The sequence below is a fragment of the Typha angustifolia genome, chromosome 7 (genome assembly GCF_048772165.1).
Source record: "Typha angustifolia cultivar Huaian chromosome 7, ASM4877216v1, whole genome shotgun sequence".
Lineage (NCBI taxonomy): Eukaryota > Viridiplantae > Streptophyta > Magnoliopsida > Poales > Typhaceae > Typha > Typha angustifolia.
The window spans coordinates 7,696,155-7,719,381 of record NC_133245.1 but is presented as its reverse complement, the minus strand read 5'-3'; the positions used below and the strand labels follow the sequence as shown (position 1 = coordinate 7,719,381).

General features: G+C 40.6%; 1 protein-coding gene across 4 annotated transcripts in view; it reads left to right on the top strand.

The window, feature by feature from the left end:
* Window positions 1–1,331: 1,331 nt before the first annotated feature.
* Window positions 1,332–23,227, top strand: part of LOC140763225 (uncharacterized) — a 35,176-nt gene continuing 13,280 nt past the window's right edge. For 2 of the 4 annotated variants that reach the window (XM_073101316.1, XM_073101317.1), the window contains exons 1-11: window positions 1,332–1,472; window positions 1,683–1,928; window positions 2,022–2,105; window positions 2,187–2,320; window positions 2,402–2,499; window positions 3,120–3,208; window positions 3,304–3,418; window positions 3,499–3,656; window positions 3,741–3,811; window positions 4,197–4,311; window positions 4,486–4,700. In XM_073101316.1, the coding sequence (XP_072957417.1) occupies window positions 1,713–1,928; window positions 2,022–2,105; window positions 2,187–2,320; window positions 2,402–2,499; window positions 3,120–3,208; window positions 3,304–3,418; window positions 3,499–3,656; window positions 3,741–3,811; window positions 4,197–4,311; window positions 4,486–4,641 (1,236 nt within the window). In that variant the 5' untranslated portion in view covers window positions 1,332–1,472; window positions 1,683–1,712 and the 3' untranslated portion in view covers window positions 4,642–4,700. Of the gene's footprint in view, window positions 1,581–1,682; window positions 1,929–2,021; window positions 2,106–2,186; window positions 2,321–2,401; window positions 2,500–3,119; window positions 3,209–3,303; window positions 3,419–3,498; window positions 3,657–3,740; window positions 3,812–4,196; window positions 4,312–4,485; window positions 4,701–5,742; window positions 6,029–23,227 lie in introns of those variants that run through there. The other 2 variants (XM_073101314.1, XM_073101315.1) reach the window with 2 other exon arrangements.

Below are 23,227 nucleotides of genomic sequence, written 5' to 3'. Positions count from 1 at the left end.
AGACCGACCTAATAGGAGAGGCGACGCTGGTTGGTAAAGAGGGAGGAGGGAGATTGAGGTTGGAACGGAGATACCAGGGATGCAATGACAAAAGCTAATTAATCTTTTATTCTAAGCATACTTAAAATACAAGCCATAAAGCCCTATATGTAGAAAATAAAATATAAAAGTTCTAAACAAACTTAACTAAACTAATCTTCCTTATCTATCTCGGATTAGTTCTTTGTTTTGTTGTAGATTGCGTCCGACTATGAGAAAATTTTGATTACAAAAATTCTAGATCGTTTCTGATTTTTTCCAAGTAGTCTCGTATTATTTGAACATTGTTGAATATTCTGTAAATATCTTTTCAAAATCAAGTATAGTTGTATTTAGCTTATTAAACAATTCTAATCTATAAAGGCTCTAACTAAACTATAAAAGCAGATAAGATAAATACAGTCAACCCATTTATGTCCCCTTGATGTAATACCACTTGACTCGGTTCATATCACTTAGAACAGGAGAAAATGGTAATAGGGCCCACTTATGTACCAAATGAAATTTGGAGGAAACTTGGCATTAGGATATCTTGTAATCCAGCTGCATGACTTGCATATAGTGAAGATCCAATTGGAATTCTGGCCCCTTGGTCTACTTCCACTATTACAAGGCTGTCAGGCCTGCACACGGATGGGTCGAGCTGGGTGGGCTAGTTAAGTCAGACTTTCCGGCTAGGCCGGGTGACAAAGGCCAAACCTGGAGCGAGCCATAATACCCAAGTTGGGCTTAGGCTGGACTTAGCCTAGTTCCACATGCCAACCTCACCCCAAACCCATTTTAATAATACTCTCCTCATGCTGCTAGCATAGGGGTGAAAACGGGTCGGATTAACTCCGACCTGACTCGGATTGGATTCGGATAAAAAATTTCTATCTGATTCGGATACGGATAGAATTTTTGAAAAAATTCGGATATAGGTCGAATATATTTTTCGAATTCGGATACAGATATCGGATATCTGTTTACCCGCATATTTTTTAAAATGATATACAGTTTTTAGTTTACTTATTTAAATAGTAAATATTAATATTATTACTAATAATACGTTATATATTATTTATAGAGATTAATTTCTCTAATTTTTATATATTTGGCATACTAAAAAATTATTTGTTGTAAAACTCTTAATAATTTTATATTAATTATATTTAAATAAAATATTATAATTATTTTAAATTTAATTAATATTTATTTAAGATCTGATCCTTTATCTAAAAATTATCCGTATCCTAGTTAGAATATGGTTTTAAATTTTATTATCAGTACAATATTCGTATACGAATCCATATCTGAACTAAAAATATGAATCCGGATATGAATTAAGTACTATTATATCTATATGCAATTTGTAGGGTTGTATCTGTTTTCACCCGTACGCTAGAACCATCGTCGCCCTACTCTGTCGGCGACCACCGTCCCTCCAAATCAAGGTAAGCCTCCTCCTCCATCCTTTCTTTTTTTCTCTCAGCCCCAAGGAGCCAAACCCTAGGGCTGCGGCAATTCTGCGGGCTGCGGTGCCTCTAACTCTTCCCTTCCATGTTGTTCTCTCTTTCATCAAGTTCTTTCTTTCTGTCTCTCTCTCTCCGAGTAGAACTCTTTATTCACCTCTCTCCCTCTTTTGTTTCCTCTCTCCCTGTTAGCCCCCGCCGCCCCTCGTGTCTCCTCCGAATATGGAATCTGAGGTCGGCGAACTTAGCAACCTACGAGTAACTTCCCTAGAAGAGGAGGAAGACGAGGAGCAGAGCGAAGAGATCGAAGTGGACGATATGGAGGATGACGAGGGCGAAGAGGGGGAAGAGGGAATAACCCTAGGGTTCGTCGAGAAGCCCAAGAATCCGCAAACCCTCCTTCGCCATTTGTTTCCAAGCAAAGCTGGCGGTGTTCCCGTATGTCCTTGTAATTTGCTCCTTTGTCATTAGTTTCGTTGAATTCTTCTTTTCTTTTTGAAAATTTCTTGTCTTAATTTATTTTATTCTTAGGCGTGGTTGGATCCGGTAAACTTGCCGTCGGAGAAATCTCGCACTTGTGGCTTATGCGGAGAGCCTCTGCAGTTTCTTCTTCAGGTAATCGACGTTTCTTCTTTCTCTTGTTCGAATTTTGGTTTCTTTAGTAGAATTGTGCTGTTTAAATGTTGAGTTTTGTAGATTTATGCGCCGATAGGAGAGAAAGAGTCGACATTCCATAGGACCTTATTCGTTTTCATGTGCCCATCAATGTCATGTCTTCTCCTAGACCAGCACGAGCAGTGGAAGCATGGGGAAGAGAATCCTCGTAGAAGGTAATTCATCTTTTATGTGCTTTCTCTAGACCTAGTTTTGATTTGGGTTTTTTGACTTTTAAGCATTTGGGATGGTTGTAGCGTGAGAGTTTTTCGTTGCCAGTTACCACGGACTAATCAATTTTACTCGAGTGATCCTCCGAGGCATGACGGCACCGACAAGCCACTAAAAGCAGGAGGTAATTTGCTGGCTTTTGTTAGCTGTCTATTAATTATTTTGTTCTTTATTAGCTTTAGCAAGGCAAAGTTGGATTGATCTACTTAGGACAAGTACATCACTTTGAATCTTTCTTGCAGAATGAGCAATATGTAGTTGGATTAAGATTGCTTTGAGAATCTTCTAAAAAAGATAAATAAGAAAATAAGATTGTTATGAGAAATGACATATGATATCAGAGAAAGTATATTGCTATTCTGGATTATTTCTGCAAATGCAACTACTGCTGATCTCTCTTGTAATAGAACCCATCAATCACAGGATCCTCATTTGATCTGCTCGGTTTGTAAATACCTTGCTTCTCAACTTCCCTACGTTTACAACCCTAAATAGGTCTGATCTTATGGCACAATGCAACAATTCATTTGCTTTCATGTAAGGACATCTTCCTCAGATTTCAATGCTGCTGTTTCCAGGGTTCGCAGTATATGCATTTTCTTGTCTTTGATTGGAAGTTATTAGTCTTGTCTGTGCAGTGACTAGTGTGATTTACATTAGTGAACAGATAATTGCTTGGAATCGGATCAGAAGTTTGATGCTTTTACTGATCTCTAAATTATCTTTCTATGGATGATTCTCTAGTTTCCCTCTGTTGTTGGTGTGGCACATGGAAAGGAGATAAACTCTGCAGTCATTGTAGAAGAGCAAACTATTGTTCTGAGAAGCATCAGGTTCTTAGATAAGATATTTTTCTACTTTATTTTTCTATTTCCCTATATTACCATGTGGGTAATTGATGGATCCTTAAATCTTTTAATTTTTTCAGGCATTGCACTGGCGATCAGGACATAATAGTGATTGTCATCAGATAATCAGATCTTTAGTAGCATCATCTTCTGGTCTTGCTAAAAGTTCGGAAATGCTTGGGGTTGCAAAAAAATGTGCGTTCATATTCTTGTCTTATATAATTTTTTTTAACTAGTAAGTGATAAGTACATGATATATTTGAAATTACTTGTAGTTTCTAGCAACACTTTATGGCCTGAATTTGAAATTTCTATTGAGGATGAATATATTTTTGATTCTGATAAATCTGGGGAGAATAACATGGCTATATCTTTGGCACCCAAACTGAACAAAACTGATGAGATGATACAGTCTATGATGGACCAATTTGAGGTTTGCTTTTTATCATATATGCTTTCATGCGATGCTTCTTTTAAAAATATATGGCTTTGTTTCAATCCGCATACCTGCAAGCAGGGTGATGCGGATAAAAGAAGTTGGGCATCTTTTCAAGAGCGAATTGCTGGAGCAACTGAGCAAGTTTTAAGGTGAAATCTTTCTCATGCTTCATATATTGTCTTTTCTTTTCTTTTGTTGCTCTTCATTTTTTCTTCTTACCGAGTGGCATATGCTTTAACAATGCATGCTGATTTCTTGCTTGTGAACTTTTTGAACTTTGGTCTTCATTCTGAGATGATGAAATTGTACTGTAAAAATTGGTGCATTTTCCCATTTGGCATTTTAAGCTACGTGTCAAGTGTCTGGAATCGAAACGAACTGCTTTGGTGTGAATGTCATGCCTATGCTATTATAATAATTTCCTTTAGTTAGCTTGCATAAAAATTGGCATTCCCCATTTGTCCTTTTATTTTCATCTGCTCTTTTGCAAGTGTATGATACTGATTATCAGTTTCTTAACACTTTCTTTAACAGATATTTTCGAGATCCAATGGCAAGACCTCTTTGGCCTTTATCGATTGGCCGGCCATCTAAAGCAGATATTCCTTCATGCAGCTATTGTAAAGGCCCATTATGCTATGAATTCCAGGTACAACAAATTCTTTTTGTTTTTTATTTTTGCTGTAGGCCATGGTTTTTGTTTTCTTCAGATTTTAAAACATGTTAACAAACAAAGCATAAGTCAATGCCCCTATGTTATTAGAGATGGTTAGGAAGCCTATTTACTTTATTGAAACTACCAGTGACTGTTCTAACTCTGCAGATCATGCCACAGTTGCTTTACTACTTTGGAGTGAAAAATGATCCCGAGTCCCTGGATTGGGCAACCATTGCAGTATACACATGTTCAGAATCCTGTGAAGTAAGCTTGGGCTACAAAGAGGAATTTGCCTGGGTTCAGTTATATCCTGCACTATAGATACTTTAATATGGCTATGTTTATGTCTGCAGCAGGCCCTCTACATTTACATATTCCAGGTCTGTGATTTATGATCATTTCTCTTTTGTAGGATCGATTTGTAGCGATATAAACAGTAAAATAGTCTAATTTTCCTGAAAAGCTGTTATATTGGATTCTGTGGGAGCCGAGTTTTGATACATTAGTAATTTTTTAACCTTCATTGATTTAGGATTTTACTATTTACTAGTCTGAAATTCCGCAAGACATGCTATGTGATTTATAGTTACTGCTGAAATTATTTGCAAACAGAAATTAAATTTATGGTAACCAGAGAATTTATGCTGGATTTCTACTCTAATACATAGGAGCTAGCTAGAACACTCTTATATTTATTTATAAGATGTAATTTAATGCAAATATATAGTGGTCTATCTCATTTTGCTTCAATATCAAATTCACTGACATAAGGAAGGTTTAATTACACTTTGGTCCCTTGAACTTTGACTTAGTATCAGTTTACCCCCTCGATAATAAAAGTGTACAAATCATCTCCAAGCATTTTGAAAACCTACAATTAAACCTGTATGTTAGTTTACCGTGAGCTTATTTAACAGAAAGTCACATGATCAGTATGTGTAAAGTAAGTTATGTGCATATAGACTAAATTACCCTCATGGAAGTGGAAAAATATTTTTTCCGGCTGATTTTGCATTCATCTCCTTCGAAAATACTTAAAGAATGGTCTGCCCTCATCTTTCCCAAGTCCTGTACTTCTTTATCCTACCTCTTCACTTTTCTCAAGTCTTCACCTTATTTGCAGATCTATACTTTGCCATATGGCGCTCCACCGCTAACCTATCACCCTTCTCTTCTCCTATGTGTGATTTCAACCCTTTGTCTAAGAGGGTTGTGGAGATGAGAGGGTCCTGCAATGTGAATCTTGTTAATAGTTTAATTCTTTAGCCAAATTTTAGTATTCATCCCATTTGTTATTCTTTCTGATTGCTCTACCTTTATCTTCTATCCTTTTTTATTTTTATTTTTATTTTTTTATGCTTTTCTGGATTTATTGATTAAACTTCAATTGACTTCTCTCGTGGTTTTCTATTCTCATTGCAGTTTATATCTCTTTTGCTTGATCAAAACTTGGGGACTTCTCTTTCTGTAACACGTGAAGTTGCGAGCAGATTGTGTAGCCTTTCTGGAGGCAGTTTTGCATAGTGAATCAGTAGATATACCCTTAACAAATAGGCATTTGTGTTGACTCTTACTTCAGACCAATAACTTGAGCTTTTGCCATCATCATAGGTTAACATTTTTGCAGTAGTGATGTCTCAAGATAAGTAGATTGTCAAATATCACTGAGATCCGTGAGATTATATGGCAAATTTTTTCTGTTGGCATATTACCTGGCTTTTATTTATCTAGAGGAGTTTTTCTTTTTTATGTATGTTGACGTAGTTATGCAGGAAATGTCTCTAATTTTAACATATATTGGTTAGCTGATGCAGAACTTTTATGTACTGTGGAATTGTCTCATACGAGGAAAATATATTACTAAGTTCTTTTTCTCAAAAAATAAAATAAAATAATAATAAAAAAAAATTATAATATAATTTATTGGGTGCTTTGTACCATAAATTAATATAACTTATATGTTTACATATTTACCCATTTTAATTTTATTTTACAGTTTCACCCAATTTTTTTAGTAAAATAATTATAACACACTTTGACTTTTGTTTTTTATGATTTTTTATTTATTAGGAGAGAGAATGTGTATTTTGTAGATTTTAAAGGAGATTGAGATGAGAGAGAAAATATATATTGTATATTCTTAAAGTTTGCACGGTAGAACAATAAAAAATTATAAAATATATTTAGTCCGGAGATTTTTTGATGGATTCTCTTAATAGAAGTAAAAATATTTCTTACTTTTCAATTAGTATTAGAGTGTACCTGGATTTATGTCTTTTTAGTTAGTATCCATTATGATTTGATTACATGGGTTAAATCAAGTCAAGCTGGTTAATTAGTTTTATCTTATTGTTTGAATTTTAAATAAATTAAATAATTTGCATGTGGATTCGATCCTTACTCTTATAAATGAGAGGGGACATATGTTGATAATTATTATTGAAAAAATTTGATCTTAACTTAGTTATTATTTTCGTCTTTATTCTTTATCGTAGCCGTTAGATTGCCTTTATTCTTTGTAAAAGTAGATTATAGTTGTAGAAACATGTTACGAATCGGGCTAAAAAAAGGTTTAGGTTGGGTATTTAGATTGAAGGGAGTTTTTCACTGGTGATGGAAAAAATGAAAGTGGGATGAATATAGAGATAGAGATGCTTGCGATCAGAGAAGAGATCAGACGAGGAAGAAGAATAGGGTCGCTACCAGAAGAAGTAGGGTAGCGACAGACGAGGGGAAAGATCTAACCAATGTTGGCTAGGGGTCGATGTGAAATTAGGGCATGAGGACAAAGAGAGAGGAAGGGAGATAGAGAAAAAAAGATTCATTCATATCATGACCCAACTAGGGTGCAATCCACAGTACTTAGAGGCTATCATTCTGACCCAAATAATAAAAATAAAATCCTAAAAACCAAGGGTTCTCGCCACATCGCATTCGAACGTGTCTGATCACGTTCGAGCGCGCAAGTTCTGTTTTTTGTTTTTGTGAACATGTGCAGGTGTTCGAACGGGCTCGAGGTCGTTCGGACGCACAATTCCCGTTCTTTGTCTTTGTGAACGCATGCGGGTGTTTGAATGGTTCGTTCGAACGTGGTCCCTTGGCGTTCGAACGCCCCTAGGAAAATATTTTATTTTCTTAAGCAAATTTATTTCTTCCAAACTATATAAATAGGCTCATCTCAATAAACTCAATGCCACGAGTGGATCCAATTCGATCGAGTTGTATCACTTCACCATGCTTTTGTTCACCTTATCCTCAAGGTGTCAAATCTGGATAGCGGTCTATGAAGTCAGATTCGGGCATCCAAGTCGTCTCGTTCATGGTGCGTCCGCACCACTCCACCAAAATTTTAGTCACCCACTTGCCTTGGACTCGAGTGCGTCATCTGGCTAGGATCCAAGCTGAAATATGGGTACTTGGTTCTGCTTCGGACTCATTCGGATCAGCCCTTATTGGCTCGGGTGGAACAACTCTAATTGGCTTGGCAGGAGGAATTCGAGCTTTAAGGCTTGAGACATGAAAAACCGGATGAATCCATGCCTTCTCGGGTATGTCTAGGTGATACGCCATAGGTCCAATCCACTTGATCACTTGGTAATGTCCATAGAATTTTGGAGCCAACTTCTAGTTAATGATGGGTCTAAACGAACTTTGCTGATATAGTTGGAGCTTGACGTAGACCCAATCCTCAACTGAGAAGGACCTCTTATGGTGCCTCTGATCATAGACTTGCTTTATTTGATTTTGGGCAGCCAGTAGTAGGGGTGTAAACGAGCCGAGGCTCAGGCTCGGCTCGAAATTACTTTCGAGCCTCATAATGTTGCTCAGGCTCGGCTCAGCTCAACCCGAGCCGAGCTCGAGCTGAGCCTAACCGAGCCTGAGCCGAGCCCGAGCAAAGCTTGGGCTTGATTAGAGGATGAGGCGGTGGCGACGTGGGCGGTGGCGACATGGACAGCGGCTTGCCGAAGGAGTCGGAGATGGATGGAGGAGGCCAACGGCGGAGGAGGAGGAGGTCGACGGAGAGGAAGGCGTGGTGCCGTGGTGGTGGCTTGCCGTGGTTGCCGATGGAGGCCGACGAAGGAGGAGGAGGTCGACGGAGAGGAAGGCGTGGCGCCGTGGTGGTGGCTTGCCGTCGTTGCCGATGGAGGCCGACGGAGAGGAAGGCGTGGCGCCATGGTGGTGGCTTGCCGTCGTTGCCGATGGAGGCTGACGAGGAGGGAAGAGGTGGTGGCGTGTGGGGTGAGGTTAGGAGTGGTGATCGGGTGGATGAGGATGAGGGTGAAGGTGAGGGTGGGGTGGGGGAATTGAGGATGGGGAAGGTGATGTGATGGGAAAGGTGAAGTGATTAATGAGGGTGGGGTAGGTGAGGGTAGGTGAGGGTGGGGTAGGTGAGGGTGATGAATATTGTGTTACGGGTGAGAATGAGTTAGTGAGGGACACGTGGCAATATTTCTTTATGCCACGTGTCCTTAGTTATAAGGAGTCAGGCTATCGAGCCTATCGAGGCGAGCCTGAGCGAGCCGGCTCTAGCTTAGGCTCGACTCGGCTCGATATTAATTTCGAGCCTATTATAATGGCTCGGGCTCAGCTCAGCTCTGATCAAGCCGAGCCGGACTCGAGCTTCACCCGAGCCGAGCCCGAGTCGAGCTCGAGCTGCTCGTCAAGCCTGACAGCCCTAGCCACTAGGTGTATCTTGAGTCTTCTCAACACCTCTCTCGATCTCGCAAAATTGCATCCACCTCAGTTCGGTTAGCTTGGGTTGATGGTAGGTAAGTATGTGTGCAAGGTCAGAACTGGTCGATCAAAGATAGCCTCGTACGGAGTCATGTCAATGGCCAAGTGGAAGGCCGTATTTTATGACCATTCTGCCCATGCAAATAAGATAGCCACTACAACGATCGCTCATCGACAAAGCACTGCAAGTATTGCTCCAAGCATCGGTTCAGCACGTCAAATTGGCCGTCCGTTTGAAGATGATAGGCTGAACTCATACGGAAGGTAGTCTCTGGAAGAGCAAAATTTTTTTGCTAAAATTGACTCACAAATATAATGTCACAAGATGAAACAATCGATTTTGGCATACCATGCATCTTAGTCACGTCGCGCATATAAACATTTGCGACCTTTTTTGCCGTGTAGGGATGTGCCAAAGCCGAAAAGTGTGCATATTTATTGAGGCGGTCCACTACCACCATGATCACCAAATGACCTCTGGTCTTAGGTAGATTGTCAATGAAGTTCATGGTGACGTCCTCCTAACCCTGCTTGGGAATTGGGAGCGGTTGAAGTAAGCTGGGGGTTTAGCTTATTCGGTCTTTGCTTTTTGGCACATCTCACAAGCCCGGATGTAGGCTTGCACATCCTTCTTCATTCCAGCCCATGTGCAATTTTGGTTCAGCCGTTTATAGGTGTGCAACACCTCTTCATGTCCAACCATAGGGGTGTCATCGAAGTGGCGCACCAACTCCATGCGCAAGCGGCAATTGGTTGGAACGACCATCTTACCATGGTCCACTATGAGTCCGTCCATCAACAAAACTCCTTGCTTTTTGTTGGGATCTATAGCAAGGTCATCCATCATCCTTATGGTGTTAGGCTCCTTGTAGGCCTCCTATAGCTGTTGAAAAAATAGAAAAATCGATGCTGAAATTGCTGCAAACTCAATTGGATTTGGACGCCTTGATAAAGCATCAGCGGTGCTGTTTTCGATCCTTCTTTTGTACATCAACTCGTAGTTATATCCAAGTAGCTTGGACACCCATCTTTGCTGGGCTGGTGTATGTATGCGCTACCTAAGGAAGTATGACAAACTCTTTTGATCGGTGCGAATCGTGAATGATACGATTTAGACTTTACGAGTCGTCTCGAGCATGGATACACCTTATGGGTGTATTTTCTTATTGTGTTAGAGTTTTATTCAGAGAAAAATAATATTTTCGTAGGTTGTGTTCCGAACGTGGGTGGGTGCATTCGAATGCGCTTGCAAACGCCTATAGGCGTTCACATCAACAGAGAATGCAAATTGTGAGTTCAAATGCGCTCAACCCTATTTGAATGCCCACGTGCAAACGCCTGCATACGTTCGCATTGACAGAGAATGCAATTTGTGCGTTCGGACGCATTCGACCCCGTCCGAATGCGGTCAGTAAAAATTCATTGTTTCTAGAGTTAATAATTGTCAATTTTGACTTGTTTGTGATAAGCTCTGATACCAAATTGATAAGCTCTGATACCAATGTTAGGTTCTGATACTAAATTGATAGGCTCTGATACCACTTTGATTAGGTGTTTATTTTCATTAAAATAAACTTCCTGTAGGTCGCGTTCGAACGCTTGTGAACCCTTGTGAATGCTTGTGAACGCCTTATAAATGCCTTGTGAATGCCCGCATTCGTGAACGCCTTGTGAACGCGTTTGTGAATGGCCGCGTTCGAACGGCTTGTGAACGCTTGTGTCGCGTTCGCAAATCCAGAGAAGGGGCTCTTTGAGTGCGTTCGAACGCGATTGGGTGCGTTCGAACGCGATCGACGGAAATCCTCTAGAATTAGGGTTTCATATTGTTTTAAGACTTGTTGGCTAGCCTCTATAAATATGTGGATGGCAACCAACTTTATATTGCTATTAGATTCTTGATTTCTTGCCTCCTATCTTCTCTCTAAACTTCTCCATCCTCTCTCTTCATCATCCTTCCACCTCTATCGTTGGCAGATTTCTCCTCACTTCTAATCTTCCTCGACTATCGAGCCACCCCTCTTCTTTGAGATCTCAACCACTTCGTTCCCTTCGTCTATTTTCCTTAATCACAGACCCAATCCACCCTCATCTCCATACCCATCTATAACCCTAACATCCACTCCACCCGTCATCACCACCATCACCTACGTTATTTCGTATTTTTGTCCCTACTACAGTTTGAATCTGTGAAGGACGTAAATACGAAAGTTGTAGTTTAAGAAGATACGGATCCAACCCAATTGGTTTCGTAATTTTCTAACTACAGGAGAATATCTGACGAATATTTTTTCACAGTTGCGTGGACTGCTTTCTACAATAAATTTAGATCTTAAGGAATTGTTCCGTAGCCAATCTTTTGATTCTAGATCCCATCAATTTGGTATCTGAGCTTTAACAAAAAATCAACCCATCCGGTAGATCCACCACCATGAATAACCGATCTATACCAATGCAATACCGTTCCTTAAAGGTGAAAGTTTGCCATTTGGACTTTTGCATCTTCCGCTGTACCTTGACAATCAAAATATTGTTCAATTTGAAACACTCAATCCATTGGATCACCGTCTTGGAATTTTGGAAAGTTCAAACGTGCGGTTCTCCCGCGAATAGCATTGTCGGTTTCGCAAAAGATCTATCGCCATCTCCATAGGGATCAGCCTCATCCTCAAAGTGCCAATCCTACTCATCGACGAAGCGCACCGGTGCCGCACGCCTCTCGGGTTCCACCACCGCCGGTCTTGGGTCTTGTAACGGAGGTGTGGGATGATGTGAATGCATAGGTAGGAGGGGATCATTGACACTCATATGACGCACCTGGACCTGTGGGGTATCGGTTCTATGGGATCCCACCGCTGGTCCATCTTGAAACTCCATTCGTCGTCGAGGAGATGACAAGCCTAATCAATTCCTAACATATTTCTTGAATTCATTGTGATCCTTTTGTATGTTGTCAATTCCATACAACAATGTTTGGAACATGTCTCTTAATTCATCCATATTCGAACTCATGGATGTTGGTTGACTTGGTCCTACCATGGTCGCTCCAAAGGAATCGACATCACGGTTAGTTTCATCGTGCATTGAGTCCTCCCTTATCGGTGTGCTCTATATAGGTCTCCTTGTTGATGTCATTTTCCTTGTTTCAACCATTAATGGTGGTCTGAGTTTTGCTTGCTCTGATATCAATTGATAAACTCTGATACCAATTGATAGGCTCTGATACTATCCGATACCAATTTGATAGGCTCTGATACTAAATTGATGGGTTTTTAAACCAAAGATAGGTTACGCTAAGATTTCTTCAATATCTGAATTTGTTATAGAAATCAATCCATGCAACCGTGGAAAAATATTCGTCAGATATTCTCTGGTAGCCAGAAAATTACGAAACCAATCGAGTTGGATCCGTAACTTCCTGTTCTACAACTTTCGTATTTACATCCTTCACAGATTCAAACTGTAGCAGGGATGAAAACACGGAATAACGTGATGGTTGTGGTGACGGGTGGGCTGGATGTTAGGGTTATGGATGGGTATGGAGATGAGAGTGGATTGTGGAAGTGATTAAAGGAAGTAGACAAGGGGAACAAAGTGGTCAATCCCAAAGAAGATGGGTGACTAGACAGACAAGGGAGATTAGAAGCGAGGAGAAACCTTGCCAACGGTAGATGTGGAAGGATGGTGAAGAGGGAGGAGGGAGAAATCTAGAGAGAAGATAAGAGGCAAGAAATCAATAATCCAATAGCATTATGAAGTTGTTTGCCATCGACATATTTATAGAGGCTAGCCAACAAGTCCTAAAACAATATGAAATCCTAATTCTAGAGGATTTTCGTCGACCGCGTTTAAACGCACCCGATCGCGTTTGAATGCACTCAAAAAGTTCCTTCTCTGGATTTGCGAACGCGACACAGACGTTCATAAGGCATTCGAACACTGGCGTTCACAAGGCGTTCACAAATGTTGGCATTCACAAGGGCGTTCGAACACGGGCGTTCACAAACGCTGGCGTTCACTAGGGTGTTCGAACGCGACCTATAGGAATTTTATTTTAATGAAAATAAACACTTATTGTAATAAGAAAAGATCCTAATTAAGTGCATCACATACTCATGCTACAGATCGATAGACAGGTGTTCACAAGGCGTTCGAACGCGGCTATTCACAAACGCGGGCGTTCACAAGGGCGTTCGAATGTGACTCCACCTGCGTGCGAATGCGACCTACAAAAATTTTATTTTAATGAAAATAAACACCTATTGCAATAAAAAAATATTCTAACTAAGTGTATCACATACTCATGCTATAGATCAACTAGACATAAAATTATAACAGTATAGTTATCTCTAATTATCTTTATATATTATTATCATACTCATATCCAAGATCAGCTTAATTACATGCATGATAAAATATGATCGACTGTAATCATTTTTAGATAAAGTCATATAATCATGGTAGAAGCCAAAACATGCATATACATAATATATAATATAATCTAATTTGAGAAAGACGTTTTCGGAATAAGAGTACTCACCACCACTGCAATTAACAAACAACCGCTCGTTCACGCTGCTACGACAACGATCAAATCTTGATAGCTAAGTCCACGAGGTCTTGAACAAGAGGGTCGAAATCTAATATTATTTATAACATATAATGTCAGTTTTTCTATTAATTAAAATTAACCCGGCTAAAAGATAATTTCTCGTTGTAATCATATATTCTTCATTCTATATTTGTTTTTTTATTTATTAACCATAATTATATTATCTAATAGTGTATTTAAAACATAATTATCTACCTATTATTGTCATTGATAATTAAGAAAAATAAGAATTAAGTTACTGTAGATAATTACACGAGAATATACGTACATAACCCTAATAATTACTATTACCTATCTAGGATTAATATAGTAATTTATGTTACAGGTATTTTGCTAAACATGGTATAATTAGATTTATTTACTAACTATGATATAATTAGATTTAATTCATATAAAGTAAATACATTAGATTAACTAAACTAATTAAATAATTAATGACATAATCAAATATAATTTAAATAGTAATCAATAATATGTATATATATATATATATATATATAATTACATCTTTTTTAATAACAGAAACTATACATAGTGCTGGGATCGGCCTAACACCATAACATAGGAAGTGCTGGGCTGAGCTCGGCCTAGCGCCATGCGCAGCAAGGGTGCTGGGCCAAGCCCAGTACCTTATTGCAGGGTGCTACCCGAGAGGAGGAAAGAAGGGAAGGAGGACGAGAAGAAGAGAAAAGAGAAAAGAGAAAAGGGGAAGAGGGTTGGGCCGCAGGGGAGGGGGTACGGCTGCTGGTGGCCACTCAGCAGTCGGACTCTCACTAGCGGCTCAAATCTCCATCTGTCCCGAGAGGAGAGAGAGAGAGAAAGAGAGAGAGAGATGGGGGGAGAGAGAGAGGTTCACCGGTGGATAGAATGGTCGACGGCGACGGTCAGTGACTGTTAGTGAACTAGAAGGAGAGAGAGAGGGAGAGAGCTAGAGATAGAGAGATCGAGAGAATGCATGGTAGAGAGAGAGAGAAAAAATATTAAAGAGAGAGATGGTCAGGCGGTGGTGGCAGAGTGGTCGGTAGGCCGAGTCCCATCTCCACGCGTCGCTGCAACGTGGAGAAGAGTGGCTCAGTGGAGGTGCGTGGCTCCTCCACTACTGCCACGGCATGCTGAGCACGAGGCCAGTCACAATGTGGCCGGTCACATCGTGCCGAGCAATTTTTTTTCTTTTTTTCTAATCCTACTTGGGTTATTACACAGGGTATGCTTAGAGCATTTGGGCTGGATCTGGGTACCGGATGTTGACTGTGCATAGTGATTTAGTATGATGATATTATTTGAAGTTGATATTGATGATTGAGATGTTGTGAAATTCTTATGATTTCATTATCATATGATACACCTGATTATCGAGTAGTCATTTTATATCATATGTAGTTATATTTGATATCATAGTATGATCATGGTTGGTATTCATCTTATGTAGTATATTTGAGAGAGTTATGATGATAGTATAATATGGAAATATATTTATACATTGTTAAGAATTATATATTTGATCAAGTATGACATAATATCTACCATACATTTATATATTATTGATGATATATTTATATACTCATTTATGATATGATACTTCATTCTAATTTATATTATCTAGTATATGATTTACTCTCCATTTGGCATTATTGATTTGGGATAAGGTCTATTTACTAAGTCTTTAACTCATGACGCTCTTTATTTCTTTTTTAACCCCTTTAGATATATGGTATGTGATAGCGACTTGAGATATCCGAAGAAGATATTTTAGGGTAAAGATAAAGTGAGCTATAGATGTGAGATGATATATAAGATAGTTTATATAGAAATTGAGTTGTATAGTTAATGGATATTTTTGTACTCTTCCGTATCATACGATGATTTGTATAATACAAGTCATTATTTTATACTAGTGTGTTAGTTGTTGTAGTTGTACCCTAATAGTTTGTTATAGTCTGTGTGGGTCTTGCGTTAGTCATAAAATTACGAAACCAATTGGGTTAGATCCGTAACTTTCTAATCTACAACTTTCGTATTTATGCTCTTCATAGATTCGAATTGTATCAGGGACGAAAATACAAAATAACATGGGTGATGGTGGTGGTGACGGGTAGAGTGGATGTTAGGGTTATGGATGGGTATGAAGATGAGGGTGGATTATGGAAGTAATTATGAGAAGTAGACAAAGGGAAAGAAGTGGTTGAGATCCCAAAAAGAGGGGTGACTCGACAGACGAGGGAGATTAGAAGCGAAGAGAAATCTTACCAACGGTAGATGTGGAAGGATGGTGAAAAGAGAGGAGGGAGGAATCTAGAGAGAAGATAGGAGGCAAGAAATCAAGAATTCAATTGCATTATGGAGTTGGTTGCCATCCACGTATTTATGGAGGCTAGCCAACAAGTCCTAAACCAATATGAAATCCTAATTCTAGAGGATTCCCATCGAGGCGTTCATAAGGGCGTTCGAACGCGACTCCACCAGCGTTCGAACGTGACCTACATGAATTTTATTTTAATGAAAATAAATACTTAATGCAATAAGAAAGGAGTCGCGTTCGAACGTGACCTACAGGAATTTTATTTTAATGAAAATAAATACCTAATGCAATAAGAAAAGATTCTAACTAAGTGTATCAACTTCACATCTTGGGATGGCTTTAGGGGTGCTCGAGGAGGCACCATTGCAGTAGCGGTTCTTGATACTCCGGTAATATTTCTTGCCGCTATGGTTGGTTGAACCGAATTGCGACTTCCTTGGCTCATCCAACTCTGTTTCAGGTGTAACTTTATGACCCTGTGTTTGTCTTCCACGAGCACCATATCTTCGAAGGCCTCTTTTAAGGTTCTAGGCCTTAAAGCCCTTACATCGGCTTGTATATCTCTCCGCAGCCTGGAGATGAAGGTGCTGCGAAGTTGCTAATCCGTCCATAGGGGATAACAGCTGCTACTTATCCTCTCAAATTCCTCTTGGTATGCCCCAACCGTGGTCTTTTGGACCATGGCTTCCCTTGTCGCCCGTAATTCCCGCATCATCTCTTTCATCATCTGGTTGTTGATGGCCATTTGTTCGGAAAGAGACCCCAACACGGCTTGAACACTAGGTTTTTTCGTATTCTGATTAGATCGGGCGATTTCCCGGGTGGAAGTCCCCGCAACCGTTTCCCTCTCCTCTATTGGGAGAATCTCTTCTTCATCATCTCGCCGTGCAACCACGGCTTTGGTTGTCGTCATAGGAAGCACGTGTCCGAGGAATGGTGGCTTTGATACTAGCTTGATACGATCTCTCCATTTGGCTAAGGTTCGATCTCTTCCAATTCTCAAATCTAAACTAATTCTAGCACAGAACTTTGTAAATAGATCTCGAAGGATACTATCGTTGGATCGACATGAAATATGGATATGTTGTACCCCTAGAAAAGAGCTTTCCAACAAATTAAGTTTTAGGCGAATCGGATATGGGGATCTCGAGATATCGTCCGATTAGTGGATGAACGTTAGGGGGTTTGATCAGGATCCGTAGATAGAGAAATGAGATCCTAGATGATGGGTGGTTGGTGGTAGACCGACGTTAATGGGGTGGCACCGGTGAAAAGTAGTGGTGGAAGGGTTATGGTTGATGGAAGGGTTAGGGTAAGTGTTGGATAGATTGAAAGAAGGGGAGGAGAGGGCCACCCCTAAGGAACTAGGGTGATTGGCCGGTCGAAAGAGGTTAGAAGCGGCGTCGCCGGGGATCGAGAGAACGAGAGCGAAGAAGACGAAGGAGGCAAGACAAAAACTCAATTCATTAATAATCACTAACTGGTTGCCCTCCACATATTTTAACAATTCAAAATTAACCTTAAACAATACATTTTTGCTGACTGTGTTCGAACGCGCCCGATGGAGTTCGACGCACCTAGTTCGCTCTTCTTTGGATTTGCGAACACGATGTAGGCATTTGAACGCGCATCCGAACTCACCTGTTTCCTACTTCTCTGGATTTGCGAACGTGATGCAGACGTTCACAGCGCGTTCTAACGCAGCATTCGAATGCACAATTCACACTCTCTGGATGTGCGAACGTGATATAGGCGTTCACAATCGCGTTCGAACGGTTCGAAGACTTAAAGAAAACTTATTTTCTTAGAAATTAAGCATTAAAATAAGAAACAAAGACACCCTTAAAGTGTATGCGTGCTCGAAACGACATTGGTGAAATCCGAATTGTATCAATTATGGAGGTGGTACGTCGGCAGTAATTGTGTGGCACCAGTGAGTAAAGTGCTGGTGGAAGGATTATGGATAATGAAAAGAGTTAGGGTGAGGGTAGAGAGAGATTTGAAGGAGGAGTGGGTCACCCCTAAGGGACTACTATGAGTGGCCAGTCGAGAGAGGCTAGAAGCGGTGAAGCTGAGGGATGAGGGAATGAGAGAAGGAGAAGAAGAAGATGAGGGCAAAAACTAAATTCATCCAATATCCTCTTTTTAGTTGCCATCCATACCTTAAGAGGCTAACCAAATGATACACTTAGTTACGATCTTTTTCTTATTGCATTAGGTGTTTATTTTCAATAAAATAAAATTCCTGTAGGTCGCGTTCGAACGCAGGTGGAGTTGCGTTCGAACGCCCTTGTGAACACCTACATCAGGTTTTCAAATACAGAGAACGTATATTATGCGTTCGAACGCGGTTGGGCGAGTTTGAATGCCTGTGTTGCGTTTGTAAATCCAGAGAAGGGGCTTTTTGAGTGCGTTCGAACGCGATCGGGCGCGTTCGAACACGATCGACGGGAATCCTCTAGAATTAGGGTTTCATATTTTTTTAAGACTTGTTAGCTAGCCTCTATAAATATGTAGATCCCAGCCAACTTCATAATGCTATTGGATTCTTAATTTCTTGCCTCCTATCTTCCCTTTAGACTTTTCCCTCCTCCCACTTCACCATCCTTCCACCTCTACCGTTGGCATGGTTTCTCCTCGCTTCTAATCTCCCTTATATGTCGAGTCACCCCTCTTTTTTGGGATCTCGGCCACTTTGTTCCCTTCGTCTACTTCCCTTAATTACTTCCACAATCTACCCTCATCTTCATATCCATCTATAACCCTAACATCCACTCCACCCGTAACCACCACCATCACCCACATTATTCTGTATTTTTGTCTATGCTATAGTTAGAATCTGTGAAGGATGTAAATACAAAAGTTGTAGATTAAGAAGTTACGGATCCAACCCAATTGATTTCGTATTTTTTGGACTATCGAAGAATATCTGATGAAAATTTTCTCACGATTGCGCGGACTGATTCTTGTAATAAATTCACATTTTGAAGGAATCTTACCGTAGCCTATCTTTGGTTCCAGATCCTATCAAATTAGTATTAGAGCCTAACAATTTGGTATCAGAGCCTATCAATTTGGTATCAGAGCCTATCATTTGGCATCAGAGCCTATCATTTGGCATCAGAGCTTTTCATTTGGTATCAAAGGAGGCGAATCTCAGACCTCCATTAACGGTTGAAATAAGAAAGATGGCATCAATAAGGAGACCTATGGAGAGCACACCGACAAGGGAGGACTAAATGCATGATGATCCTAACCATGTGACCGATTCCTTTGGAGGGACCACGGCAGGACTAAGTCAACCAACGTCCATGGGTTCGAATTTGGATGAACTAAGGGGCATGTTCCAAACATTGTTGCATAGAGTTGACAACATACAAAAGGATCACAATGAATTCAAAGAATATGTCATGAATCGATTGGGTTTGTCATCTCCTCGACGGCGAACTGAGTTTCAAGAAGGACCAGCGGTGGGACGTTATCGAACCGATACCCCATAAGTCCAGGTGCGTCATATGAGTGTCAATGATCCCCTTCTACCTATGCCTTCCCATCATCCCTCACCTCCGTTACAAAACCCAAGACTAGCGGTGGTGGAACAGCGGCACTGGTGCGCTTCGTCGATAAGAAGGATTGGCACTTTGAGGATGAGGTTGATCCCTATGGAGTTTGTGATGGACGTGCTCGGAGATTTAGAGAAGGTGATTAATATGCACAAAGGTTTAGACCTGAACATAGGATCTTTCGCGAACCCGATAACGCTATTCGGAGGAGAACCGCACGTTTAGACTTTCCAAAATTCCAAGGCGGTGATCCAACGGATTAGGTGTTTTAAGTTGAACAATATTTTGATTGTCAAAGTACAGCGGAAGATGCAATAGACTAGATAGCAAGCTTCCTCCTTCAAGAAAGGACATTACATTAGTATAGATCGGTTATTTGTGGTGGTGGATTTACCGGATGTGCTGATTTTTGTAAGAAAATTACACGCAGATTTGGGACAGCAACATATGAAGATTTTGCTACCACATTAAGCAAGATGATTCAAAGGACTACTATATTTGAGTACCAAGCTGAGTTTGAAAGAGTTATTTATCGATGTGAGCCATTGTGGCTCGAACGGATATTAATAAGTATATTTATTTCAAGGCTGCGGGATGAGATACAAGTGGATGTTCGTGCTCTATGTCCTACTACTCTTGAGGAAGCCTTTAAGAAGGCCATGAGGATGGAACAAAATCATAGGGCTCTAAAGATGGCAGTAAAAACCAATTGGGGAAATCGAGATGGATGGTTTGCACTTAGTACGCCGCCTGGAAATATCGATGCATGCATATTCAGGTAGTTCCGCGCCGAGGACATTTCGGGTAGACGGACTAGTTAGAAAGCATTGTGTGCTCATACTCATCCCCCGTGCTATTGATGCGTAAAAAGGACGGAACATGGCATTTTTGTATCGATTATCGAGCACTAATCATAGTCAAGGACTGGTATCCCATTTTTGTTATTGAGGAGTTACTGGACGAGTTTGTAGGGGCAACTATATTTAGTAAGGTTGACTTGAGGGTTGGGTATCATTAAATTAGAGTTTACCCGGCAGATGTGCATAAAACAGCATTTCGAACTCCGAACGGGCAGTACGAGTTCCGAGTGATGCCTTTTGGTCTCACCAATGCTCCAGCTACCTTTCAAGGTCTCATAAATGATTTATTTCGGCCTCTCTTGCGAAGGTATGTCTTGGTATTTTTTGACGATATTTTGATATATAGTAGGACTTAAATAGGGCATTAGCGGCATTTGGAGGATGTGCTGAATTTGTTGGAGCAAAACCAATAGAAGATCAAGAAGTCCAAGGGCCTACGGGGAATACCAATGGTGGAGTATTTAGGCCACATCATTTCAGCTGATGGTGTAGCGGTGGATCTTCAAAAGGTTGTATGTATGACTGCTTGGCCTATTCCTACTACTACTATTGGATTGAGAGGATTTTTGGGGCTAACCGGATATTATCGGCGCTTCATCGCCGGATATGGTAAGATCGCTACTCCTCTCACTTTTTTGTTGAAAAAGGACTCTTTTAGATGGACGGATGAAGCCATTTCAGCCTTTGAAAAATTAAAAATAGCAATGACGACGGCACCCGTTTTAGCGCTACCTGATTTCATCAAAGAATTCATTGTTGAATATGATGCATCGGGTGTCAACATAGGAGCTATACTAATGCAAGAAGGACGTCCCATTGCCTATCTTAGTAAGGTCTTATCATAAAAATCTCAGCAATTATCGACTTATGAGAGAGAGATATTGACAATTCTGCATGCGGTAACAAAGTGAAGACCTTATTTGATCGGTAGATGATTCATTATCTGAACCGATCAAAAGAGCCTTCCATACTTTATAGGACAACGTATACACACTCTAGCATAGCAGCGATGGGTCACAAAATTATTGGGGTATGATTATGAAATTCAATATAAGAAGGGGACAGAAAATAGAGCGATGGATGCACTATCGCGCCAACCCGATACCGCAGAGCTTGCAGCCTATTCATCTTCTACCTTTCCCTTCCTTGACGAGCTGAGATATGCATGCACATCTGACTCAGATATTTTGAGATTGTTGTAGGAGGTGATGGATGATTTGGAGCGCCATACCGAGTTGGAGAATCGAGACAGTTTGCTGCTGACCGTGGATGCATTTGAGTGCCTACAAATGATGAATTGCGGCAGAAATTATTGGAGCTTTTTCACCACACTCCAGAGGCTGGTCATGAGGGTGTCTTGAGGACTTATAGGAGGATATCTTAGAGTTGCACATGGCTAGGATTGAGACGGGATGTGAGTTGTTTCGTCCGTGCTTGCGAAGTTTGTCAAAGGGCTAATGCAACCACCGTGAAACTGGCCGAATTACTACAGCTTTTACCTATATCGGACCATGTTTGGGAAGACATTTTTATGGACTTCATAGAGGGTCTTCCGCTCGTATGTTGCTATTCTGTTATCTTTATGGTGGTTGACAGATTCAACAAGTATGTGCACTTTTAAGCATTGTCACATCCGTTTTCAGCCAAGACTGTGGCTGAAATTTTTGTTAAAGATATTGCTCGATTACATGGCATGCCATGCACGATTGTTTTAGATCGTGATTGTGTTTTTTTGAGCGACTTTTGGACTAAGTTTTTTAGATTGCAGGGGACTTGATTAAACTTCAGTTCGACCTACCATCTATAGACGGACGGCCAAACCGAGGTGGTTAATCGAGGCATTGAGTAGTATTTGAGGTGTTTTGTTGGAGAGATGCCGAGAGGATGGTTAGAGTTCTTACCATGGGCAGAGTGGTCTTATAACACCGCCTATTATAGCAGTATTGGCATGACTCCATTTGAGGTGGTGTATGGATGCACAGCTCCGATGTTACGCGTTTATGATCCAGTGGCATTTGCAGATCGGACAGAGGTGGACTTAGCATTGATGGAAAGAGACGCCACATTGAGGAGGTTACGTGCTCATCTTAAACTTGCTCAAAACCACATGAAGCAAGTTTATGATTGTAGTCATAAGGAGCAGGAGTTTGACATCGACAGTTGGGTGTTTGTGAGGGTGCAACCGTATCGACAGGTGACCTTACGTCCAATGCAAAACCAAAAGTTAGCACATCGCTACTTTGGTTCGTTTTGGGTTTTGGAGAGTATTGGTTCGATTGCATATCGTTTGGAGCTACCGGAGGAGTTGAGAGTGCACCTTGTCTTTCATATTTCAGTTTGAGAGGGGGCATTGGAGATCATGAGATTGTTGGATCGGTTCTACCATAGCTATTGGAGGAGATAGAGATCGTAGAGCCAGTTCGAGTACTTGCTAGACGCCGACAATGACATGGTACCAGATTAGAGATGGAGAATCTAGTTGAGTGGCTTGCCAAGCCATTTGATGAGACGACATAGGAGTTGGAAACTGATATCTTGGAGCATTTTCCTAACTTTTCACCTTGAGGGCAAGGTGGGGGAAGCGTGGTGGGCTGGTATACTTAGTTAGAATCTTTTCTTATTGCATTAGGTGTTTATTTTTATAAAAATAAAATTCTTGTAGGTCGCGTTCGAACGCTGGTGGAGTCGCGTTCGAATGCCCTTTTGAACGTCTTGTGAATGCCTACATCAGGTTCGTAAATACAGAGAACGCATATTGTGCGTTCGAAAGCGATCGGGCGAGTTCGAACTCCCGTGTTCAAACGTCTGTGTCGCGTTCGCAAATCCAAAGAATGGTCTTTTT